The sequence below is a fragment of the Carassius gibelio genome, chromosome A1, assembly GCF_023724105.1.
Source record: "Carassius gibelio isolate Cgi1373 ecotype wild population from Czech Republic chromosome A1, carGib1.2-hapl.c, whole genome shotgun sequence".
Lineage (NCBI taxonomy): Eukaryota > Metazoa > Chordata > Actinopteri > Cypriniformes > Cyprinidae > Carassius > Carassius gibelio.
In genome coordinates, this window is record NC_068371.1 from 2,442,667 (window position 1) to 2,462,202 (window position 19,536).

General features: G+C 36.8%; 2 protein-coding genes across 5 annotated transcripts; both read left to right on the forward strand.

The window, feature by feature from the left end:
• The first annotated feature begins 4,173 nt into the window (after positions 1-4,173).
• LOC127951444 (programmed cell death protein 4) lies at positions 4,174-13,289 on the forward strand. Its single transcript, XM_052549352.1, has 12 exons — positions 4,174-4,389; positions 4,554-4,628; positions 7,765-8,052; positions 8,141-8,238; positions 9,666-9,779; positions 9,854-10,075; positions 10,272-10,369; positions 10,506-10,620; positions 10,754-10,861; positions 10,941-11,051; positions 12,016-12,155; positions 12,236-13,289. Exons 2-12 carry the CDS (start codon positions 4,583-4,585, stop codon positions 12,285-12,287), a joined length of 1,392 nt encoding a protein of 463 aa, XP_052405312.1. The 5' UTR covers positions 4,174-4,389; positions 4,554-4,582; the 3' UTR covers positions 12,288-13,289.
• A 380-nt stretch (positions 13,290-13,669) lies between these two features.
• gpank1 (G patch domain and ankyrin repeats 1) lies at positions 13,670-18,278 on the forward strand. 4 transcript variants are annotated; one of them, XM_052549628.1, is made up of 5 exons: positions 13,670-13,812; positions 14,709-14,912; positions 15,987-16,249; positions 17,184-17,299; positions 17,381-18,278. In XM_052549628.1, the coding sequence occupies exons 2-5, from the start codon at positions 14,714-14,716 to the stop codon at positions 17,829-17,831; spliced, it is 1,029 nt and encodes a 342-aa protein (XP_052405588.1). In that variant the 5' UTR covers positions 13,670-13,812; positions 14,709-14,713; the 3' UTR covers positions 17,832-18,278. The 4 variants fall into 4 exon arrangements, with proteins under 4 accessions (XP_052405588.1, XP_052405516.1, XP_052405431.1 ...); XM_052549556.1 differs by having other exon boundaries at positions 13,675-13,812; positions 14,712-14,912; XM_052549471.1 differs by having other exon boundaries at positions 13,676-13,812; positions 14,665-14,912.
• Positions 18,279-19,536: the final 1,258 nt, after the last annotated feature.

The window sequence follows — 19,536 nt, forward strand, 5'->3', positions numbered from 1 at the left end:
ACTTTTCTTTTCTAAGTGGCTACTTTTTAGAGCTTCAAAACAAGAATTTATACATAATGCAAAATATTTAAATACATTTTTCTTATTTTGTAAGTGTTTATTGATATTGGGGGTATAAAACAAAAGAAAATCAAAATTGTTTGCAATAACTGGAAACTTTATTGCTATAATGTAATTTCATGACAGATATAAATGTTTTAAATGCTCCAAAAAAATGTCTTTCTTGTGAGAAATTTTAAAAACAAGTGTTTAGAACAAAGTTGCATGTCTCACACACACACACACATATATATATATATATATATATATATATATATACACACATTTCTCAATGTTAACATAAGTTAGCAGGAGTATGTTAACTTCATTATTTTAATAAAAAACTTAATAAAAGTATTTGTAAAATTTTAATTATTTAAAATATTTTTTCCCCTGATTTTGTAAGTGTAAGATTTTGTAAAATGTTGTGTGTGTTTTTATATAAAAAATAAAATAAAAAAATAAATATGTTTTTCTTAATTATTTGCAATAACTGGAAATGTAGTAGCTATAATGTAATTCCATGAGAGGTATAAATATTATAAAAACGTTTGCTGCCGATGATGATAGCCATCACGTCAATCTGGATTTTTTTTGTCTTGCAAGAACTTTGTGTTCTTGTTAACAATTCAGCAGAATTTGAAAAACAAGTGTTCAAAACCAAACGTTTAAGTTTGCATGCCACAAAAAAAATTCTAAGGGTTGTTAACACAAGTCAGCAAAACAAGCATGTTAACTTATTATTATTATTAGTATTTTGTCATTAAAAGTTCAGTTCACCCATAAATGATTAAATATTTTAAAAGAGCTATAGGCCAGAAACATGTCATCTTCTGTGGTTCTCAGTAAATGGAATGAAGTTGAACATATAATGAGAGATGTTTCATTTTGGTTGAACCGGCCTACTCCTTCTAACAACACATGTGTTTAGTGTAGAAAGAGCTGGGGTGTTATCAGGATCATAAATCAGAGAAAAGGGATTGTAAACGTTACTCTTGTAGACTGGGAACTGAGAGACGGGGGAAAGTCAGAAAAGGAATGAGACAGAAAGTAGAAATGGCTGACCTCCGCTCACTCTGTGGACAAAAACACAGCTGTTTCTAATTGGTGAGTCGACTGCTGACCTACATTCTGTTTGAGATTCTGAGCTCAGCCGAGGAGACGGAGAGAGAGAAGAGGAGAAAACACAGAAGAGCGCACACACAAAGTATGAGAATTATTGGTTTAATTTTATTAATGAAAAATTATCTTTAAACAGCTTTATGTGATTAACTATGCATTTAGAAAGCAAACAATTTAATTCACTTATTTGTATTAATTTAATATCTCACTCCAGGTCAAGAGGTCAAGTCTGGCTGGTTAATATGAGTATTGTTAGATAGCATAGAGTTCCCTGAGAACATCAATCCGGCCGCAGGGATCCAAATCACCATACGCTCTGAACAGCCTTTTGTTCCAATGAATGTGATCACAAAATAAAAATATACCACTGTTACTAATATAATTACAAGCAAAATAAATAGTTGTTATTAATAAAAACAATGTGTGTGTGTGTGTGTGTATATACATATATAAAACATGCACTTTTTAGCATACACCCAACCCTAACTCTCATAGAAAACTTTCTGCATTTTTACAATTACATTTTTTTTTTGTTGACTTTATTTTTACACCAGTTTTACAAATGAGGACGTACCCAAAAATGTAGGTTTTTGGTAATGTTGTTAGGTTTGTCTCACTTTTGTTACAAATTTGTCCCCAGAAATGTGGTTAAGTAGGTACACACACACACACACACACGCACACACACACTCACACACACACACACACACACACACACACACTCACACACACACACACACACGTTTGTTTTTGTGTAAAGTGTGTTCATCCCATAGGTGTAATGGTTTTTATACTGTACAAACTGTCAGTTTGTCCCTTCACCAACCCTACACCTAACCCTAACCCTCACAGGAAACTTTGTGCATTTTTACTTTCTCAAAAAAACTCATTCTGTATGATTTATAAGTGTTTTGAAAAATGGGGACATGGGTTATGTGCTCATAAGTCACCCTCTCCTTGTAATACCTGTGTCATACCCATGTCATTATACGAACACACACAAACACACACACACACACACACACTTTATATCATTTATTTCTGAAAGAGTAAGTTGAGACTAGGTTGTTAATTAGTTGGGAGTAAGTACCAAATAGCATTTTCATTTTTTTGTTGAACTACAAGATATAAGCACATGAGTCATATCTGTACTGTTTGTATGCAAGAATGCATGAACTGAATTTTGGGGTTTTACTTTTTTTTCACTACAAGAAATATTCCTCTGAGCTCCATGAGGGAAATCTCCTCAAATGTTGGTCTGGACATGTCATATTTTCTGAAAGTACCTAAATCTACGGCTATGATGGATGTCTAGTTGAGGTTTTTATGTTATTAATGTCTCCTGTGCTCTGGGTCATCCCCCAAACCCTGTTGGACATGAGGGCCTACTAGTACACATAAAAGTGTTTATATCACTGATTATCCCAAAACATAGTGGCCTTCCAACCATACTTCACAGATGGGATGAGGACAGCTATGAGGTTAGTTGTTCTTGTTTAGTGTTTTTAGGTTGTAAACCAGATATTATCATGTTCCAGAGATTTCTGCAGGTCTTGCAGGACGCAGACTCATTAAAAGAGCAGCAGCACTCAGCTTTCTCTGTTTATAGTCTATTAGTCTTACAGTGGACTGATGAACATCAAGGCTCTCACCGATGTAAGCTTTCATGCAAGTAAACCATTCTTATCTTAGGTGCTCTGAGATCTATTTTGTGCTTCACATAATGCTTCTCTACTTTTGGAGAAGTCCTTAGCCTACTTTGACCTCACACACTTTTTCCACCATGCACTGAATGTTTACTCAGTGTGTTCAATAAAGACATCAAAACACTTCAATGTTCTCGTGGTATTTCTGTTGCTATGACTTTTAAGATTCTGTTTCTATGACTAATTTCTGTAGAAACCAGGCCAATCAAAGGTTTCGACTTCCTCCATGTGTATTATACAGAAATGATGCAAACTATGATTTACAATATGCAAAGTATTTAAAAGAGAAATGTTTAAAAATTGCATTATTGGTTGACTCATTTTATCATATTCAGCAAAAGAGCTGAGGGGTAAAACAGATATCATTATATATACCGTTAGAGTTGATGCATAATTAAACAATGTATCAATAATTTGACTGTTTGACAAGTTGACTGGCGGATTAATCTATTAGGTTTCATTACTATATAATATCCTTACTGTCTTATTTCAAACAAATAAAAACATATATACTTAATGAAAACATCTCTACGTAAAAATTGGACCAGACATGAGTCTGCAGGAAACACTTTTATTATGATGTCACAGCGACCTCTGCTGGAGCTCAGGGGCTGTCTGTCACATGATATCTGTCAGAAAAGTGGGAGGAGTCAACAAATCAGTGACACCCCCCCCCCCCCCCCCCCCACACACACATATACTACATTCATTTTGAAATTGTTAATGGAATAATAAAATGTACATTTTTTTCTATTTATTAAATATATGTGCTTATTACTATATATATATATTCTAGATATCTAGATATATTCTGAGATATCTGTTCTAGATATAAACACTATATGCTTTGGCAATACATTGTAACAATTGTCATGCTAATAAAGCACAAATTGAATTGAGGTATTTAAATTAATTCAAACTAATTCACATTATGACCTAAAATGTCAAGTTTTAAGCTATTTAAGTAAGTGATTTAATATACAACACATTGGTATTTTCAGAATGTGTTTACCAAAGTAACAAACTCGTCAAACTCCTCCTAGCTTGTCTTGTGCTGTGTGATTGGACAAACTGTTTTAATCCCGCCCCTTTATCCACCAATCCCAGTTTAGATTGCCAAACTACCAATCAAACATCACGGCGAGTGCTTCTCTTATGAATATTAATTTTGCGATGCAGACGTTGCTTTAAACCGTCGACGCAGTCACACAGAATGATTAATATTCATGAGGCTTACGCCTCGCTCATTCGTCCTCTGCCGAACACTCCACATTCTTACTGGGCGAAGGCTCATGAATATTCATGAGGCGTGCTATGAGCTGTCTGAAGTTGAAAACACTGACTGTCCGTGGTATTTCTGCTTCCCTGCAACGTGCACTGCCAATGCAAACTATATTTGTGTTGACCTCTAATAATCAAAGAAGATATTTTTGACAGATCTTGTCATTTTCCTCAAGGACTGTTAACATTACCAGCAACCTTACTGCTCGACTTTAAGTGACAAGCGAGCCTTCGGTTTAAGGTGAGGCTAAGCTCAATGCATTTAGGACTAAAACGTACATTAACACGGTCAAATGGCTTCTACTGATCAAACACCGTGGATGTGTGTTGGTAATATAAAGCACGTGATTTTGCACGTTTGATGTTAATGAGGTTACTAAACTTACTTGTTTTCGTGATCTGCAGGCTTTAGGAGGACCGTAAACAAGCGAGTAATGGCGACTGAGATTGAAGCATGGAGCACTGGCCCTCAAAACGATGGTACGAACAGTAACCTATGGCTGTCCTAAAAACTGCATTAATGCATTCAGCTTGCATTTGGATAATTAATGCATAGCTGGTGTTTACAGAGTCGTTTTAACATGCATTTTCGTTAAAAGCGCTATATAAATAAAGGTGACAGTCGACACGGCCTTTAGTTGCAGTCGTGTTGCACCGACCATGTGCTCGGGCAGAGAGGCTCGTTTATTGCATCTGTGGTGTAAACTCTAATTAAAACCAGCGGTGCATTACTGCATCAAACCCAGGGTTTCACTGGATGTTAATTTGAGCTCATAACGACACGATTAAACTTTAAAACAATAAAAGCAAAACTTGTAATTTTTTCGTCGTATTTCCCCTTTTTTCTGTACAAATAAAGCGGTCAAATACACTTTTATTTTCTTATATTTTACAAAAATTAACTCTTTAGATATGTGAACTCTACAACTTGGAACCAAAAGATAGGAATCAACGTGTTTAGTGCTGAAAAAATGGATTATGAGCAAAGTAATATTCAGTGACCGGTCGTGTCATTTAAATATATTTATTTTCTAATCACACGTTTGTATATTTAATCTAGTATGCAATAAAATCATTAAGCGTCTTTTGTTGCGGAACTATATTTAACACTACGCCCCCTTCCTGAGATACCCGGATGTTAGTTTTTTCTTTTATTGCCACGTGAGTTTAAGTATGAGTGTTTTGTAGACGTTCCTCGTGATTTTCTTTGACGAATGCATGAGTTCATAGATCCAGTTCAGTGATATACCTAGAATACATACATACAAACATATTAATTTCCACAGAGATGATGGAAAAATAAACGAGCATGCATATACAATACAGAAAACCAGAAACACAGTGATATATCAGCTTCAGGCTTTACATATATCATGCATGCACAGCTGCGCATATATATGTACATATAAGAGAGAGAAATAACGTATTTAAAACAGGATTGGACCAAGAATCGAACCTTGGGGAACTCCACAAATCATTGGAGCATAGAAAGAAATGATCTGAACCACTCAAGAGCATGCCTAATAAACAGATTTGAATACAGATATGAATTCGCTTATTTTGGCTGCTCTGCACAAGAAACTCATACACAAAGTCCATGAAAATGCTGTTATTGACTGTTTATTGACCTGTCTGGAGTTTTTGATTACACACAGAAATTTGCTTCAGTGAGTTGCTTTTATCTGATGACTATCTGACTTTAGCATATGAATCATATAACCGACGGACTTGATTATGTCTGTTTTTATTATTAGTATCTTTAAATTAGAAAATATCTATACAAATAATCAAAAACTAAGTAATTGTGTAAAAATTTAAATGTGGAAAATTTCAGAAGTCTTTTTTTTTTTGTCTCTTGATGTTTTTAAACTTTTGTCAGAAATAAACAATTAATTTACACACAAACATAGAGATACAAGAGAGCTCATTTATATGATCGTGTTCTCATTCAGTCATAGCACAGTGTTTTTTAATATCAAGAAATGTCGCCAGAGTCAATAAATAAATGCACTCACGTGAATGAAGTGAATTATATATTCAGCCCCTCTGATTCTGTGATGATCTACATATTTGCAGCAAACAGTAAATGTAATTGTGTCACTTGCGTAGTCACATATATGTAAAACGATACCCCTCGTCGTAGTAGCAATAATAGCAGTAGTAAATATAGTAGTAACATATCAGGGGTCACCACATGGCAAGCTTGTCTAACACACATGCACTTTTTGCATACATTTAGGGAAGATATTGATTTATTACTTGCATGAAAATAAACTTATTATAGCTCATGCACAATAAAGGAATTAGTGATTGCTTTACAACTAATCTACTTTATAACTTCCTTCTGATTGCTGAGGTTTAATTTGTTTATCTCCAGTACATGCATTTAATGTCACATGTGTTGCTCTGTTTAGCGTGCAGTAGACAAATGAGATGATATATGAATACCTGTCTAACTGTGGATCTCTGTATTTTTAATTCAGTCATAGTGTGATCCAGAGGCACATCTGCACACAGACTGTATGTGTTGTTGTAAAGCGGGTCTAATGGTGAATAAGCCATAGTTGACCGAAACAGATAAGACTTTTTTCTTCCTCTTATCAAGGCAATGTTCTTTGTTATTGACGGTTAAACCGCTGGTTAAACACACCTACCACACCCCCGTTCTCCCGCTGATTGGCAGGAGCACCAGCAACACATCGAATAATGCAGCGTCAGCATTTTCTGATCGCTCTGTGCTGCTGTCCCCTGCATCACTTTATTACTCATGCTTTTGTGTAATCCAGTGAAACCGCCGAAAAATATTCTTCTTTTGGGATCCATTAGACGGGTTTGGAAAGACTCAGGGGAGTGAAAAAGCTTGAATATCTTGAATTAAGATGCTTTAGGGCTGAAAACTGGAACACTGTTTTTCAGGGTTTATCACATGAGAGCTGAGCACGTGTGCAGGAAAGACAAACATTTCCCCATAACCAAACCAAACCTGACTGATAACTGACTGAACGATGCCTTTGAAAAATGCCATGTGAAATATCAAGAGTGTGAATGTTTAGTTTAAGTCATATTCCTCAGATATGCATTGCTAAGAACTTGATTTGAACAACTTTAAAGATGTTTTTCTCAATATTTAGATTTTTTTGCTCCCTCAGATTCCAGATTTTCAAATAGTTGTGTCTCAGACAAATATTGTTTGGTCATAATAAACCATACATCAATGGAGAGATGATTTATCTTCCAGATGATGCATATATCCCAATTTTAAAAAATTACACTTATGACTGTTTTTTTTTGCTCCAGGGCCACAAATATCTTTTAGTGCAAGTGTCTAAATCAAGATGCATTTACTGCAGAAGATGCAAAATGAAGACATGAGTCTTAAGTTCTTAAAACAAGTACAACAAATGTGGATTGAATTAATGTGGTTTTATCAGATATTTTTCCTTGGTTTGTTCATAAAGTAACATTATTTGGGATCAGTTTCTCAGAAAGACTCATCATATGTCGTCATCTCAAGTTATGCCTCTTGACTTCTGCATTGAAAAACAAGATGAAAATCCAGAGGCAGAAGCTCAGACTGTGCTCAGGCCGTTCTTTAACCGTCTGTGTGCTGGTGCAGGTGTGTTCTCGCTCGAGCAGAAGCAGGACGAGGAGGACAGCGAGGATCTGAATGAGCTGGAGGTGAACGGGAACTGGACTCCTCAGGAAAAGGCCCTGCACGAGGCCCGGCTGAAAGCCAAGGCTAAGCGGCGTCTGCGTAAGACATCGTCCCGTGATTCCACCCGAGACTCTCTCTCGGACTCGGTGTCAGGAGAGCCGTCGACCGATCCACACAGCCCTAAGGCCAAAGCTGCTGTAAATGACCGAAAGTCACGGACCGGAAAAGGCAGAGGACTGCCTAAAAAAGGTTTGCACTCTTTCTTTAATGGATGCATGACAGTGACAGATGTATCGAGCACCTCTTCTGACGTTTCTTCACCGGTTGTTGTGAACAGGTGGAGCGGGGGGTAAAGGTGTGTGGGGCGCAGCGGGGATGGTGTACGAGCTGGAGGAACCGGACACTGATGACCCTAACTATGATGAAGCTGCACAGGTAAGAGCACACCTGCGGAGGCTTGAGTAGATGCAGTCACACTCCAGCGCTCGTCTTCATGCAGGACGTATTTCCTGGGTTCGGCCCAAGTCTTCAAGAAGAGCTTTACATCACTCGAACTGACAACTCCTCTTAGCACCAGTGAAATGTGCAGCACTTTGTTTTCCTTCCCAATTACACGAAATATCCATGAAAGCCTGTTTCTGACACTGAATAAAAATAAACAAAGGTAATTCAGACTTTTTTTTTTCTTCTCACAATTTTTTTTCTGACAACTGACTTTTCAACTTTTTTTTTTCGCTATTCTGGCTTTTTTTTTAATTCTGACTTTTTTTCTCGCAATTCTGACTTTTCTTGCCTCTTCTTAATTTTTTCTCGCTATTTTTACTTTTTCCTCACAATTAAGTTCACAATTCGGCTTTCTCACAATTTATTTTTTTTCGCAATTGACTTTTCAAAATTTTTGACTCCCAATTCTGACTTTTTTTTATAATTCTTAACTTCTTGCTATTTTGACTTTTCAAAGTGTTTGACTTTTTCTCGCAATTAAGACTTTTTTTTTCTCGCAATTGACTTTTTTTTCTCGCAATTCTGACTTTTTTTTCTCGCAATTTTGACTTTTTTTCCGCAATTCTGACTTTTTTTTCTCGCAATTGACTTTTTTTTCTCGCAATTCTGACTTTTTTGACTTTTTAAAATGTTTGACTTTTTCTCACAATTCTCACTCTTTCCGCACAATTCTGATTGCAAGAAATAAAGTCCAGTTCAGAGGGACTGTCTTCTTACAGTTGCATCTTTTATAAAAATAAAATTATCCCACATTTCTGAGAAAAAAAAGTCAGAACTGTGAGACGTAAACTCACAATTGCAAGAAAATAAAAAATAATTGTAAGATAAAAAGTCGCATTTCACCTGTTTAGTTTTTATTCAGCGGCAGAAATAAGTTTCCCCAAATATCCAGTTACTATTATTTAACTTGGCACTGTAAAGGTTTCCGCGACATCTCGTGAGATCTCGGCAAAAAGGCTCACGATTTTTTTCCAAAACATGATGCATGATGGGATACACTCATATGTGGCTTTAGTTCGCTCTTACTTCCTGTTAGTATGTGTCTCTTTGAAACCAGTTCTCTATGAAATCTAATTAAATCAGGAAATCAAAGTATAAAAGTTCTTAACATGCACATGCATTTGTAAATAAAGAGCCAAGTCAAATACAGTGACATGTCAATATTGAGTCCTGCATCAAGTCATCGTGACCGAGGTTTGGTGTTTGCTGTGGGTGAGTCAACAATGACAGGGTTTTTATTTTTGAGCTGCTGTTTGAATGCTGCAGTGATGCACAGATACACAACAGATCAATTCCCTTCCTCTCTCTTTATTTTCTCTCATGTACAGTACATGCATTTCTCCTTGTTTGTTGCTCAGGGAGACACGGTGTATGCCACAGTAGTGCCAGAGCTGGACGAGAGGGAGCTGGAGAAGACCATCAACCCCATCGTACAGGAGTACTTCGAGCACGGAGACACTAAAGAGGTGGAGGTGAGCGGCAGCTGATCAGTGTGAGGTACAGGAGAAGATGCTGAGACTAAACCTTCAGTCGTTTGCTCTGGTAGATGCTGCTCAAAGAGCTGAACCTGGGCCATCACAAGTTTGAGTTCTCGTCTCTGGCTGTGTCTCTGTCTCTGGAAGGCAAGGCCAGCCACAGGGAGCTCACGTCCCGTCTGCTCTCAGACCTGTCTGGAAAGGTGCTCTCGGAGACTGACATGTCTCGTGCCTTCGACAAGATGCTCAAAGAGCTGCCCGACCTGATCCTGGACACACCGGACGCCCCACAGGTACAGCAGAAAAATCTCCAAGCAAATAAATGCAGGCTTGATGAGCAGAAGATAATTCTTGTCTATAAATGTGATGATGCACGGCTAGCTGTGTGTTAAATGATTTTAATGCACTCACTTCGCATCGGGTGGATCTTTGTCTTCACGTCGTGCATTAAAATCATTTTAACACACATGCATCCTCTCCTCTCCTCAGATGCTCGGTCAGTTTATTGCACGAGCCATTGCTGACCACGCTATACCCATGAGCTTCCTCGACTGCTACAAAGGCAAAGTAGATTGTGATCACGCCAGGTGAGCGAGAGTCACTAGCTGCTCCAGAAGTGAATTTGTAGACGTAGCATCTCTTGATGCATGCAGTTGATTTAGTTGAGTTGTGTTGTGTTTGTCTCTCTCTCTGTGGATGTGTTCGTGCGCTGCTGACGCTCAGAGCCGCGCTGGACCGAGCAGCAGTTCTCCTCTCCATGAAGAGAGAGATCATGCGGCTGGATAATGTGTGGGGAGTTGGTGGAGGCCAGAGACCGGTCAAACATCTCATCAAAGAGGTACAACGCTCTCTCCATCAGCACATCCAGGACTTTATCCTTCGTTTGATTGACAGCTGAGTGTTTGCAGTGTGCAAAGATTCAAATGCATGATTCCAGTCCACAAACAGTGATTTCTGGTGATGTTTCCCAGATGAACCTGCTGCTGAAGGAGTACCTGGTGTCAGGTGAGCTCTCCGAGGCCGAGCACTGTCTGCGAGATCTAGAAGTGCCACACTTTCATCACGAGCTGGTCTATGAGGTCACTTCCCAACTCCAACTCTGCTTTACTGTCAAATGTGTATAACTGAGAAATGAATGTTTGTTTGTGGTTGGTGCAGGCTGTGGTCATGGTTCTGGAGTCCACCGGTGACACAGCCTTGCAGATGATGGTCAAACTGCTGAAGGTCTTCTGGCAAACCGGCCTCATCACTCTGGACCAGATGAACAGGGTTTGTGCTCGCTCAGATTCAGATCATTTCAGCAGTGTTAGGAGAGAAGCAAATCATCAAAAACCAGGAGATCTTAATTGACCATATTTTTAATGCAATGGTTTTAAAGCGATCTCCTCATAACTGTGGCTTTCAAATCAGTAAGTGAATCCCAAATCATTCGGTACATAATTTAACCAGATTAAATGACAACTTGAGTGACAAAATGGTTAAAATATTGTAATCATTACATCGAAAGGATTTTGATTTAATCATTTTGAAATGAATATAGCCATCGCTGCTGAAATAGTGTTAAATCATAAATAAAAATTGAATACTTTTTCTGTAGAGTGACACGTGATTATTATTATTATTATTATTAAAGCAGTGTTTCAGGTTAAAACTATACTAGCTGTGCAGTTTTTTCGGCATCATGTCTGATTTGTAGACTTTTTTTTCCTCCCATTTGCTTTCGTTTCCCATGGTGAGGACCAACATTTTTTTATTTTTTTTTATGATTTATTTTTAAAAATATATATTTTTTTTTATAATATATATTTTTTAATTTCCTATGACAAGGACCACAATTTTCTTTTTTTGTCCCTTTCAAATCATTTCTTATGGCAAAGAAGTTTTTATTATTATTATTTCTTATTTTCATATTTATTTTTTGTAGTTTTTGTCCCATTTCCATTCATTTCCTATGCCGAGGACCACAATTTATTTGTATTTTTTTTTCGTCTTTTTTTTTTGTATTAGTTTTTCCCCCATTTCCATTCATTTCCTATGGCAAAGACCAAACTTCCTTTTTTTTTTTCTTTTTTTTTTTGCCATTTTGAATCATGCCCTCATCTTCATGTACCAAACCGCATAAAAGTTGCTAAGTTTCGTACTGTTCCAATGAATCAATTTTTTGGAAATGTCAAAATTGTCAAAAGTGAGTCAAGAAGTCCAGAGGTGTAAAGGGTTTGCGTGTTGTACACAGGGCTTCCAGCGTGTTTACGACGAGCTGCCGGAGATCAGTCTGGATGTGCCTCATGCACAATCCATTATGGAGACCTTCGTGGACCTCTGTCACCAGGAGCAGGTCATCACCAAGCAGCTGAGAGACTCCTGTCCCACCAGGTCAGAGGTCACACAGACTCTGAAGGGTGACTGCTGTTAGCACTAGCGGGGTATAACCGCTGTACTCTTGTGGTCAACAGGGGGCGCAAGCGCTTCGTGAGTGAAGGTGACGGAGGGCTGGTGAAGAGCTAGAAGCACCAGGAATCAGTTCTGACCGTCTTCATCTCTCATCCTCCGAGAAAACAGGATCGTCATGCAGAAGAGCTCCAGCTGCTCTCTCTTCTGTTACAGGCTTTGTTTGTGAGTTTCTGCATGCAGCGTGAGCGCTGTGGCGAAGGAAAAACAGCAGCTTCCAGTGGCCATGAAATACAGTTTGGGTTGAGGGATTAACATTGCTTTATGTTTTCAGCTTCAGTTGTTTTTTGGTTGTTGATGTTCACAGGTGTTCACTTGTTAGTGTTCACTTGTTAGTGTTCACTTGTTAGTGTCCACTGTGCTCCCTCAATAATTTTTTTTTTTCTTTTTTCTTTTTTGAAATGTAATGCATACAAAATGAGGGCTAAAAGAAGGTATTAAATAAATTGTGCTATATTCAAATGAAGTGCTTAGTCAAACTCTTGGGCCGAAATACAACATTTGATGGGGTCAAGTCTATTTGTTTTCATTTTTATTGCATGTTTTCTTTTTACTGCGTATAGAATCATCACACATGTACAGACTGACACGGTTCTGCCTGGTTCACAAACACAGACTCTTCTGCAGTTTGATCTTCCTGATTTATGTCCTAATCAATCTACTTCTGATCTGTTCCTGGAGCCAAAGAATGGAGGAGAGAGCATCGTCACCTCTCGGAAAAACACAAATTGAGACCACAATCTCTCGTTCTCATAGCAGATAGATGTTTTGTACTTGATTGATGACTGGGAAAACTGGTTAAATTGTGTCAGTGCGGCTGAATGATCATTAAATAGTCTTTTTGAGTTTCAGTAAATCAGCCCTGGGTTCAATCAACACTTTTGATTCTAGTATAATGGAAGGAAGGGACTAATTTAACCAACAGGGCTTTTGCACATGTGCTCACTCTTTCTATGTTTGTCATGAAACAGTTTTTCAAAGCAATAACATATTTTTTTCAAGCAGCAGGTCCAGCATTTGACACTAAAATTCAAATAAAATTCATATTGCTCATGTTCACATTCCTGTTTGTTTATTATTTGTTCTTGATATATGAAAAGACTTTGACCTCACAGATAAAGGAAAAATGAACCTCTTTGCAAATTAAAGTTAAAATGCAGTTCTGCTTTTTAAAGTATATTCGCAAGACTTAATGATAGCTCCAACATTAATCTGTTACCTAACATTCACGTTCAAAGATATTTTAATGTTTTCAAAAATTTCACTTGATCTCACCAAGTTTAATACAAAATACTGTAAATCGTTTTATTGGTAAATATTTTTGCACTTAGAAATTACATATTTTTCGTAGTATTTACTTCACAAAATCGCAGTACACAGGAGTTTGTTTATGACTGTCAGGACAGGGTTAAAATAGCTCATCAGGGGGCGTGGTTGTCTCGTGCTGTTCGCGCTGATGACCGCTGGGTGGCAGCAGTAGATCACGTGCGCCTATCGGCATCCGAAGAAGAAGAAGACGACGACGTTTACGTCTGTTTTTATTTGGTCCTTTGCGTCTTTTTTCCTGGATCCACTCTCGCAGGTATAGCTCTTAAATTCAATACAATAAAATAATTGAAACATCTCATATTATGTTCCTTTCAAACTGATCTGATGTAATTACACATGTTTTATAAGGCTGTTTTTATCTATTGTACATCCCTATGGTTTGTGAGATGCTAATGCTAAAGCTAAAGCTGTATACTAGTCAGATTTTTATATAATTTTTTAGAACAGTTTAAGTTTTTACACATAACTGCTGTTCATTTTTTATAATTCAAAGTGTCTTCTGCTTATCAAGGCTGCATTTATTTGAAAAGAAAAAGAGTAATATTGTGAAATTCTTTCTGAATTATTTTATTCAGCAAGTGTGTGTAAAATTGTTAATAGAGATATGCACTGTTAGAAAGGAATTATTTTTTAAATAAAATGTTTTTATTTTATTATTCTTTTTTTTTTTTTTTACTTTATTCATCAAAGAATCTTGAAAAAAGTATCACAGGTTCCAAAATTTTTTTGGAAGCAACAAAAAATAGTAAATCATCATATTATTCTGATTTCTGACTGGAGTAAAGATGCTGAAAATAAAGCTGCACATCACAGAAATAAATTACACTTTAACAGAGACTCACACAGGAAACAGTTATTTTAAATAGTAAAAATATTTCACAATATTACAGTTTTTTCTGTGTATGTCGAATCAAATAAATGCAGCCTTTATGATCAGAAGAGAGTTCTTCCAGAAACAGTACAAATATTACTGACCCCAAACTGTTGCAGAATAAATTAGATGACCAATTTTGAAGACTATTTTAAGCGGTTAATGCACCCAGGCCCAGGAAATGAGATCTGTCAGTCTTATAAAGCTTGTGTTTGTTCCTTCTCTTGGTTTTAGTTTGATGGTCATGCTCTAGCATCTCTCAGAGATCTCTTCTTTAGCAGAGATGGAGTACAAGATGAACAACCCAGTCTACTTCACCAGAGCCAAAGAAGAGGAGAAGCGCTGGACGGAGACAACGAGAGAAGAACGACAGACTATTACTGGACAAGAGGCCAGAGACTTTTACCAAAGCCTGCTTCGAGAGAGCCACGGAGAAAAGACCAAAGAAGGAGAAGCATCCAGACGGGCCAGACGAGGAGCAGGTAGAGATAAAGACATGGAAACAAAATGAGTAAATCAATGATCCAAACAATCAAAAAAACAACAACAACTTTTAAATGTATATGTATAAATAAAGATCATGTCTTAAAAATATTAATAAACATTAAACAAATATATATATATATATATATATATATATATATATATTTAAATATATATTTAAATTAATTAAAATTCTACCAAAACATAAAATATAACTATAATATTTTAAAATATATATATATGTTAGTATCTATGCTACTGTGCCACTGCAAGTCATTAAGGAATTCTTTATAATAATTCATTAAAAATGAAGTTAAAGTTAATAAATTAAATGATACAAACTTCTCAGTGTTTAAAGAATGAAAATTTTAATGAAATAGATTAGGTCCAAATAAAAGTCAGATATTAATATCAGAATGATCATTTTTAATGATGAAATGTTATATTATATAAACATATACAAACATTTTTAGAACAGACAACAGCCAAGAAAATAAATAAAATAAACAATAAAAAAAAATCAGGAAAAAAATGTAACAAATCATGCAAATTAACTATGAACATTAGATATTTGATATATATTGAAAATGACTTAAGAAAAGCCACAAAGCCCAAAAAAGTTTCCAGATGAATGAAAAAAAAAAACGGTTTTGCTTGTAGGGTCTCGCTTTAAAAATCAAGCAGAATGAGGGAGGATGAGGAAATACAATCTTAAACCGAGGCATTGCTCTTGTCACTTCATCTCAAATGAAATTAAACCTGTCTGAATTCTGAAACACAAAATCAGATATTTGCAAGAAAGTTGTACAAAGGAAGATAAAAGGAAAGCAGAAACAGTTTTGTTACGATGGTTAATGAAATAATTTCTGGATGCTTTTTCTGTTTGAGATTTGGCTACAGATGTGTTTGTTCCACAAATAAATTACATTGAATTGCATGCATTTACACTGTTAAATAGAGTCAGCTCCACATTCATTAACAATCTCTTGAGCAAAGGACAATAGTGTTTAGTTATCTTAGTGATCGCATTCCTTCAGAGATTAGTTTATAATGCCGTTATCTCTTGACACGAGGAGCCAAACGGAGAAGAAGAAGAGAAGGCAGTGGTGCTGAAGCGGTGAGCAGCTCTGAGCGAGACGGACACAGACTCCTGCGATGTGCTCAGGACGGAGACACTCAGGGCCTGAAGGAGCTCCTGCGGCGAGGATGTGACGTGAACTTCCGTGATGATTTCTTCTGGACGGCTGTGATGTGTGCGAGTAAAGCAGGACAGACGGAGGCCGTTGGTTTGCTCCTGCGTCACGGAGCTGCTTGGGTGGGAGTGGTGGACAGACAGGTGTGTAACTCACAGATCCTCACACGCGTCTTCAGTCTCGGGGGGATATTTATAGCAATAGCCAAAAATACATTGTATGGGTCAAAATTATTGATTTTTCTCTTATGCCAAAAATCATGAGGATATTAAGTAAAGATCATGTTCCATGAAGAAAATTAGTAAATTTTCTACCGTAAATATATCACAACCTCATTTTTGATCATTAATATGCATTGCTAAGAACTTCATTTGAACAACTTTAAAGATGATTTTCTCAATATTTAGATTTTTTTGCTCCCTCAGATTCCAGATTTTCTAATAGTTTCATCTCAGACAAATATTGTCCTCCGAACAAACCACACATCACTGGAGAGATGATTTATTCAGCGTCAGATGATGCATAAATTAAATTTGTTTTTACAAAATAGACCCTTATGACTGGTTTTGTGCTCCAGGGCACAATTACACCAATAACAGGAAACCACAATACATTCTATGGAGATGATAATGTATGAGAAAAAGATATTGAACATGAATAATAAGGGATTAAATGATAATACTGTCCATTTTATGCCAATATAATTATTGTTATAGTTTTGGCATGTGCTTTTGTCATAACTTTCTGTTTTTATTCAGGTTCGTTTCAGTATAATTTTTAGTTTTTATTTATATTCAGTTCGTATTTTTAATCCCTCAACTCTAACATTTCTAACATTCACATTTTGTGATTTAGTAACAGTTTTAGCTTTACGCAGCCCTCCTGTGCCACTGAACGGATATCAGAGAGAATGTGAACACACCACACAAGGACAGTTACTCAGAACATCTTTACACTAAAATAATACTGCGGAAAGCGGAAAGCACACAGTCCTGTCGAAACACTGTTCCTGTATTAGGATGTTGGTCCCGATTTGTCATTTCCTTTCTTTTGTATCTCCATCCTGTTCTCTCTCAGGGCAGAGATGCTCGGGATCTGGCTCTGCAGGCGGGTCACCAGGATGTAGTGAGAGAACTGGAGCAGTTTGTGATCTCGGACGCACCACACATACCTACTACAAACCATACGGAGAGGTCAGAGGTGTCTCGGTGTCCAGATGTCTACTGTAATATGAACAGATCTGAGAATGACGATGTGTGTGTGTGTTTCCACAGTGCTGCTTCTCAGTGGTGTGATGTGTGTGCGGTGTGTTACACAGACAGCACTGAAACACACTCCAGGTCCACGCTGCATCAGTTCAGTAAGCTCCGCCCCCCGGCCACGCCCCAGTACTGCCTGCCCTCCTCCAGCACCAGCTATAAAATGATGCTCCGCCTGGGCTGGAACCCCGCCTCTGGCCTAGGCCCCGCCCACTCGGGCCGCAAGAACCCAGTCAGCACGATCCTGAAGAGAGATCAGGCGGGCCTGGGGTACGGAGAGACCCTGCAGCCCAAAGTCACACACTTCCAGCCCAGAGATCCTCAGGCTGTGCAACACATCCATAAAGAGAAGAGACTGAGACAGGAGAAAAGAGCGACGCTCAGCGCTAAAGAACTCAAGAGGAAAGAAGAGCGAGACCAGAGATGGGAAAGAGACTACCGAACTTCCTTTAACTATGACTTCTGATCCGATGAACTTCAGATTCAGATACAATTCATTTGAAAGAAACAAATTACATTCAGTCATGAAAGACTGCTTAAAGACATTTCATATAGAAGACGAAACAACTGTTAACACGAACTGAATGAAACATTTAAAAAAAAAAAAAAAGCTGTCAGTGGGTTGTGAGTGTATATAATTAGTTTAGAAAATATGATTAAACATTTTTTTTTTGTCATTTGATGTAATCAGTCTCAATTTTACATGCATTTTGGATATATATTGAATATATGTGACCCCGGACCACAAAACCTTAATCTTAAGAGTCATTTGTTTTTTCTAAATTGAGATGTATGCACCATCTGAAGAAATAATCTTAACATTGATGTATGGTTTGTTAGGACAGGATGATGTTTGTCCGAGATACAATCGTTTAAAAATCTGGAATCTGAGAATAAATATTGAGAAAATTGACTTAAAGTTCCTAAAGACTTAAAAATGAAGTTTTGATATAAAGTAGGACATTTACAAAATATCTTCATGGAACATGATCTTTATTTAATGTCATAATGATTTTTAACAAAAGGTTTTTTTTTACCCATACAATGTATTTTTGCCTATTAACTTAACTTGGCTTTAACTTGTCAATGGCATATTATCATGATATAAGCAGAATAATGTAAACTTATTCCAAAAAAAAAAAAGAAAAAAAAAAAAATTCAAACCTTGAGTTTCTGTTTGAGTAAACAGTAAAAAAAAAACACCCAACTGTTGCTTGCGTCATTCATAAAATTCTTGCAAGTTCTTTCATGCTTAGAGAAAACAAAAGCAAAACTGTGACTTTAAATTAGCAAGACTGAAACTTTAAGTTCTCGTTTATAAAGATGTTTGATGCTGGCTGCTAGAATAGGCCTGAAAGAGAGAAAAGTACAGGTGCTTCACATGCCCCAAATCTGTTCTAGGTCTTCAAGGGTTAACCTCACGTGTGTGTTTCAGCATGTGTGGTTGAGAGCGGCATGAAGATGAAAGATGAGACTAAAACGAAAGCTGTGAGACTTGATCTGTTCTGGGTAAGAGTTCATCTACTCTCACGAGCTCAGAGGATCTCATCAATAGAAGTGAAGAGCATAAAGTCTAATGTGAACAAACTGAACAAAATCTGGTTTAGATTAACATCCTCCAAAAGGAAGAAGAACTGATTTAATTTTTCAAACCACATCATCAAACGATCAGCAATCGGCTTGTTGTTTTGCAGTTGCATTTTAGTTTCTTTCACTCTCAAGTATTTAAAGACATTACTGCAGAAGAAGTTTATTTTTAATATATAAATTGTGTATTTTACATCTGCATTTTTATAAATTACACAGATAACAATATATCTTTGTGAAGTTTAATACTCATTCCATGAAGTTCTCTCAGTGTTTGTTTGTTGGCTTTGTATCAGATGTTTTTCACAGGAGCTGTATCCTCTTCTGACTTCTTTTGCATCTTTAGAAATCCATTTATTCAGGAATCCTACATGCCCTGAAAGATACACGAGTAATATCTGTATATTAGTAACATTTAAAAAAAAAAAGTAACATCTCGTGACTTAATCCAAATGAAAGCATGTTAGACACATTATGATTGTATAGAAATAAAAATGGATTAAAGTTTTTCAATCGTGAGCCCAATTAAGAAAACAGCCCTTTGTTAGAGTATGTTTGAAAAAAAAAAAATTGGATTCTAAAGG

What these genes read in the sequence shown, in the direction of transcription:
- gpank1 (XM_052549628.1), top strand. Translation starts at nt 14,714, where the DNA reads ATGGAGTACAAGATGAACAACCCAGTCTACTTCACCAGAGCCAAAGAA. An exon ending in ACGGGCCAGACGAGGAGCAG is followed by an intron (nt 14,913 to 15,986) that starts GTAGAGATAAAG and finishes TCTTGACACGAG; the next exon opens with GAGCCAAACGGAGAAGAAGA. An exon ending in ACTACAAACCATACGGAGAG is followed by an intron (nt 17,300 to 17,380) that starts GTCAGAGGTGTC and finishes GTGTTTCCACAG; the next exon opens with TGCTGCTTCTCAGTGGTGTG.
- LOC127951444 (XM_052549352.1), top strand. Translation starts at nt 4,583, where the DNA reads ATGGCGACTGAGATTGAAGCATGGAGCACTGGCCCTCAAAACGATG. An exon ending in GTAGATTGTGATCACGCCAG is followed by an intron (nt 10,370 to 10,505) that starts GTGAGCGAGAGT and finishes GCTGACGCTCAG; the next exon opens with AGCCGCGCTGGACCGAGCAG. An exon ending in CTCTGGACCAGATGAACAGG is followed by an intron (nt 11,052 to 12,015) that starts GTTTGTGCTCGC and finishes TGTTGTACACAG; the next exon opens with GGCTTCCAGCGTGTTTACGA.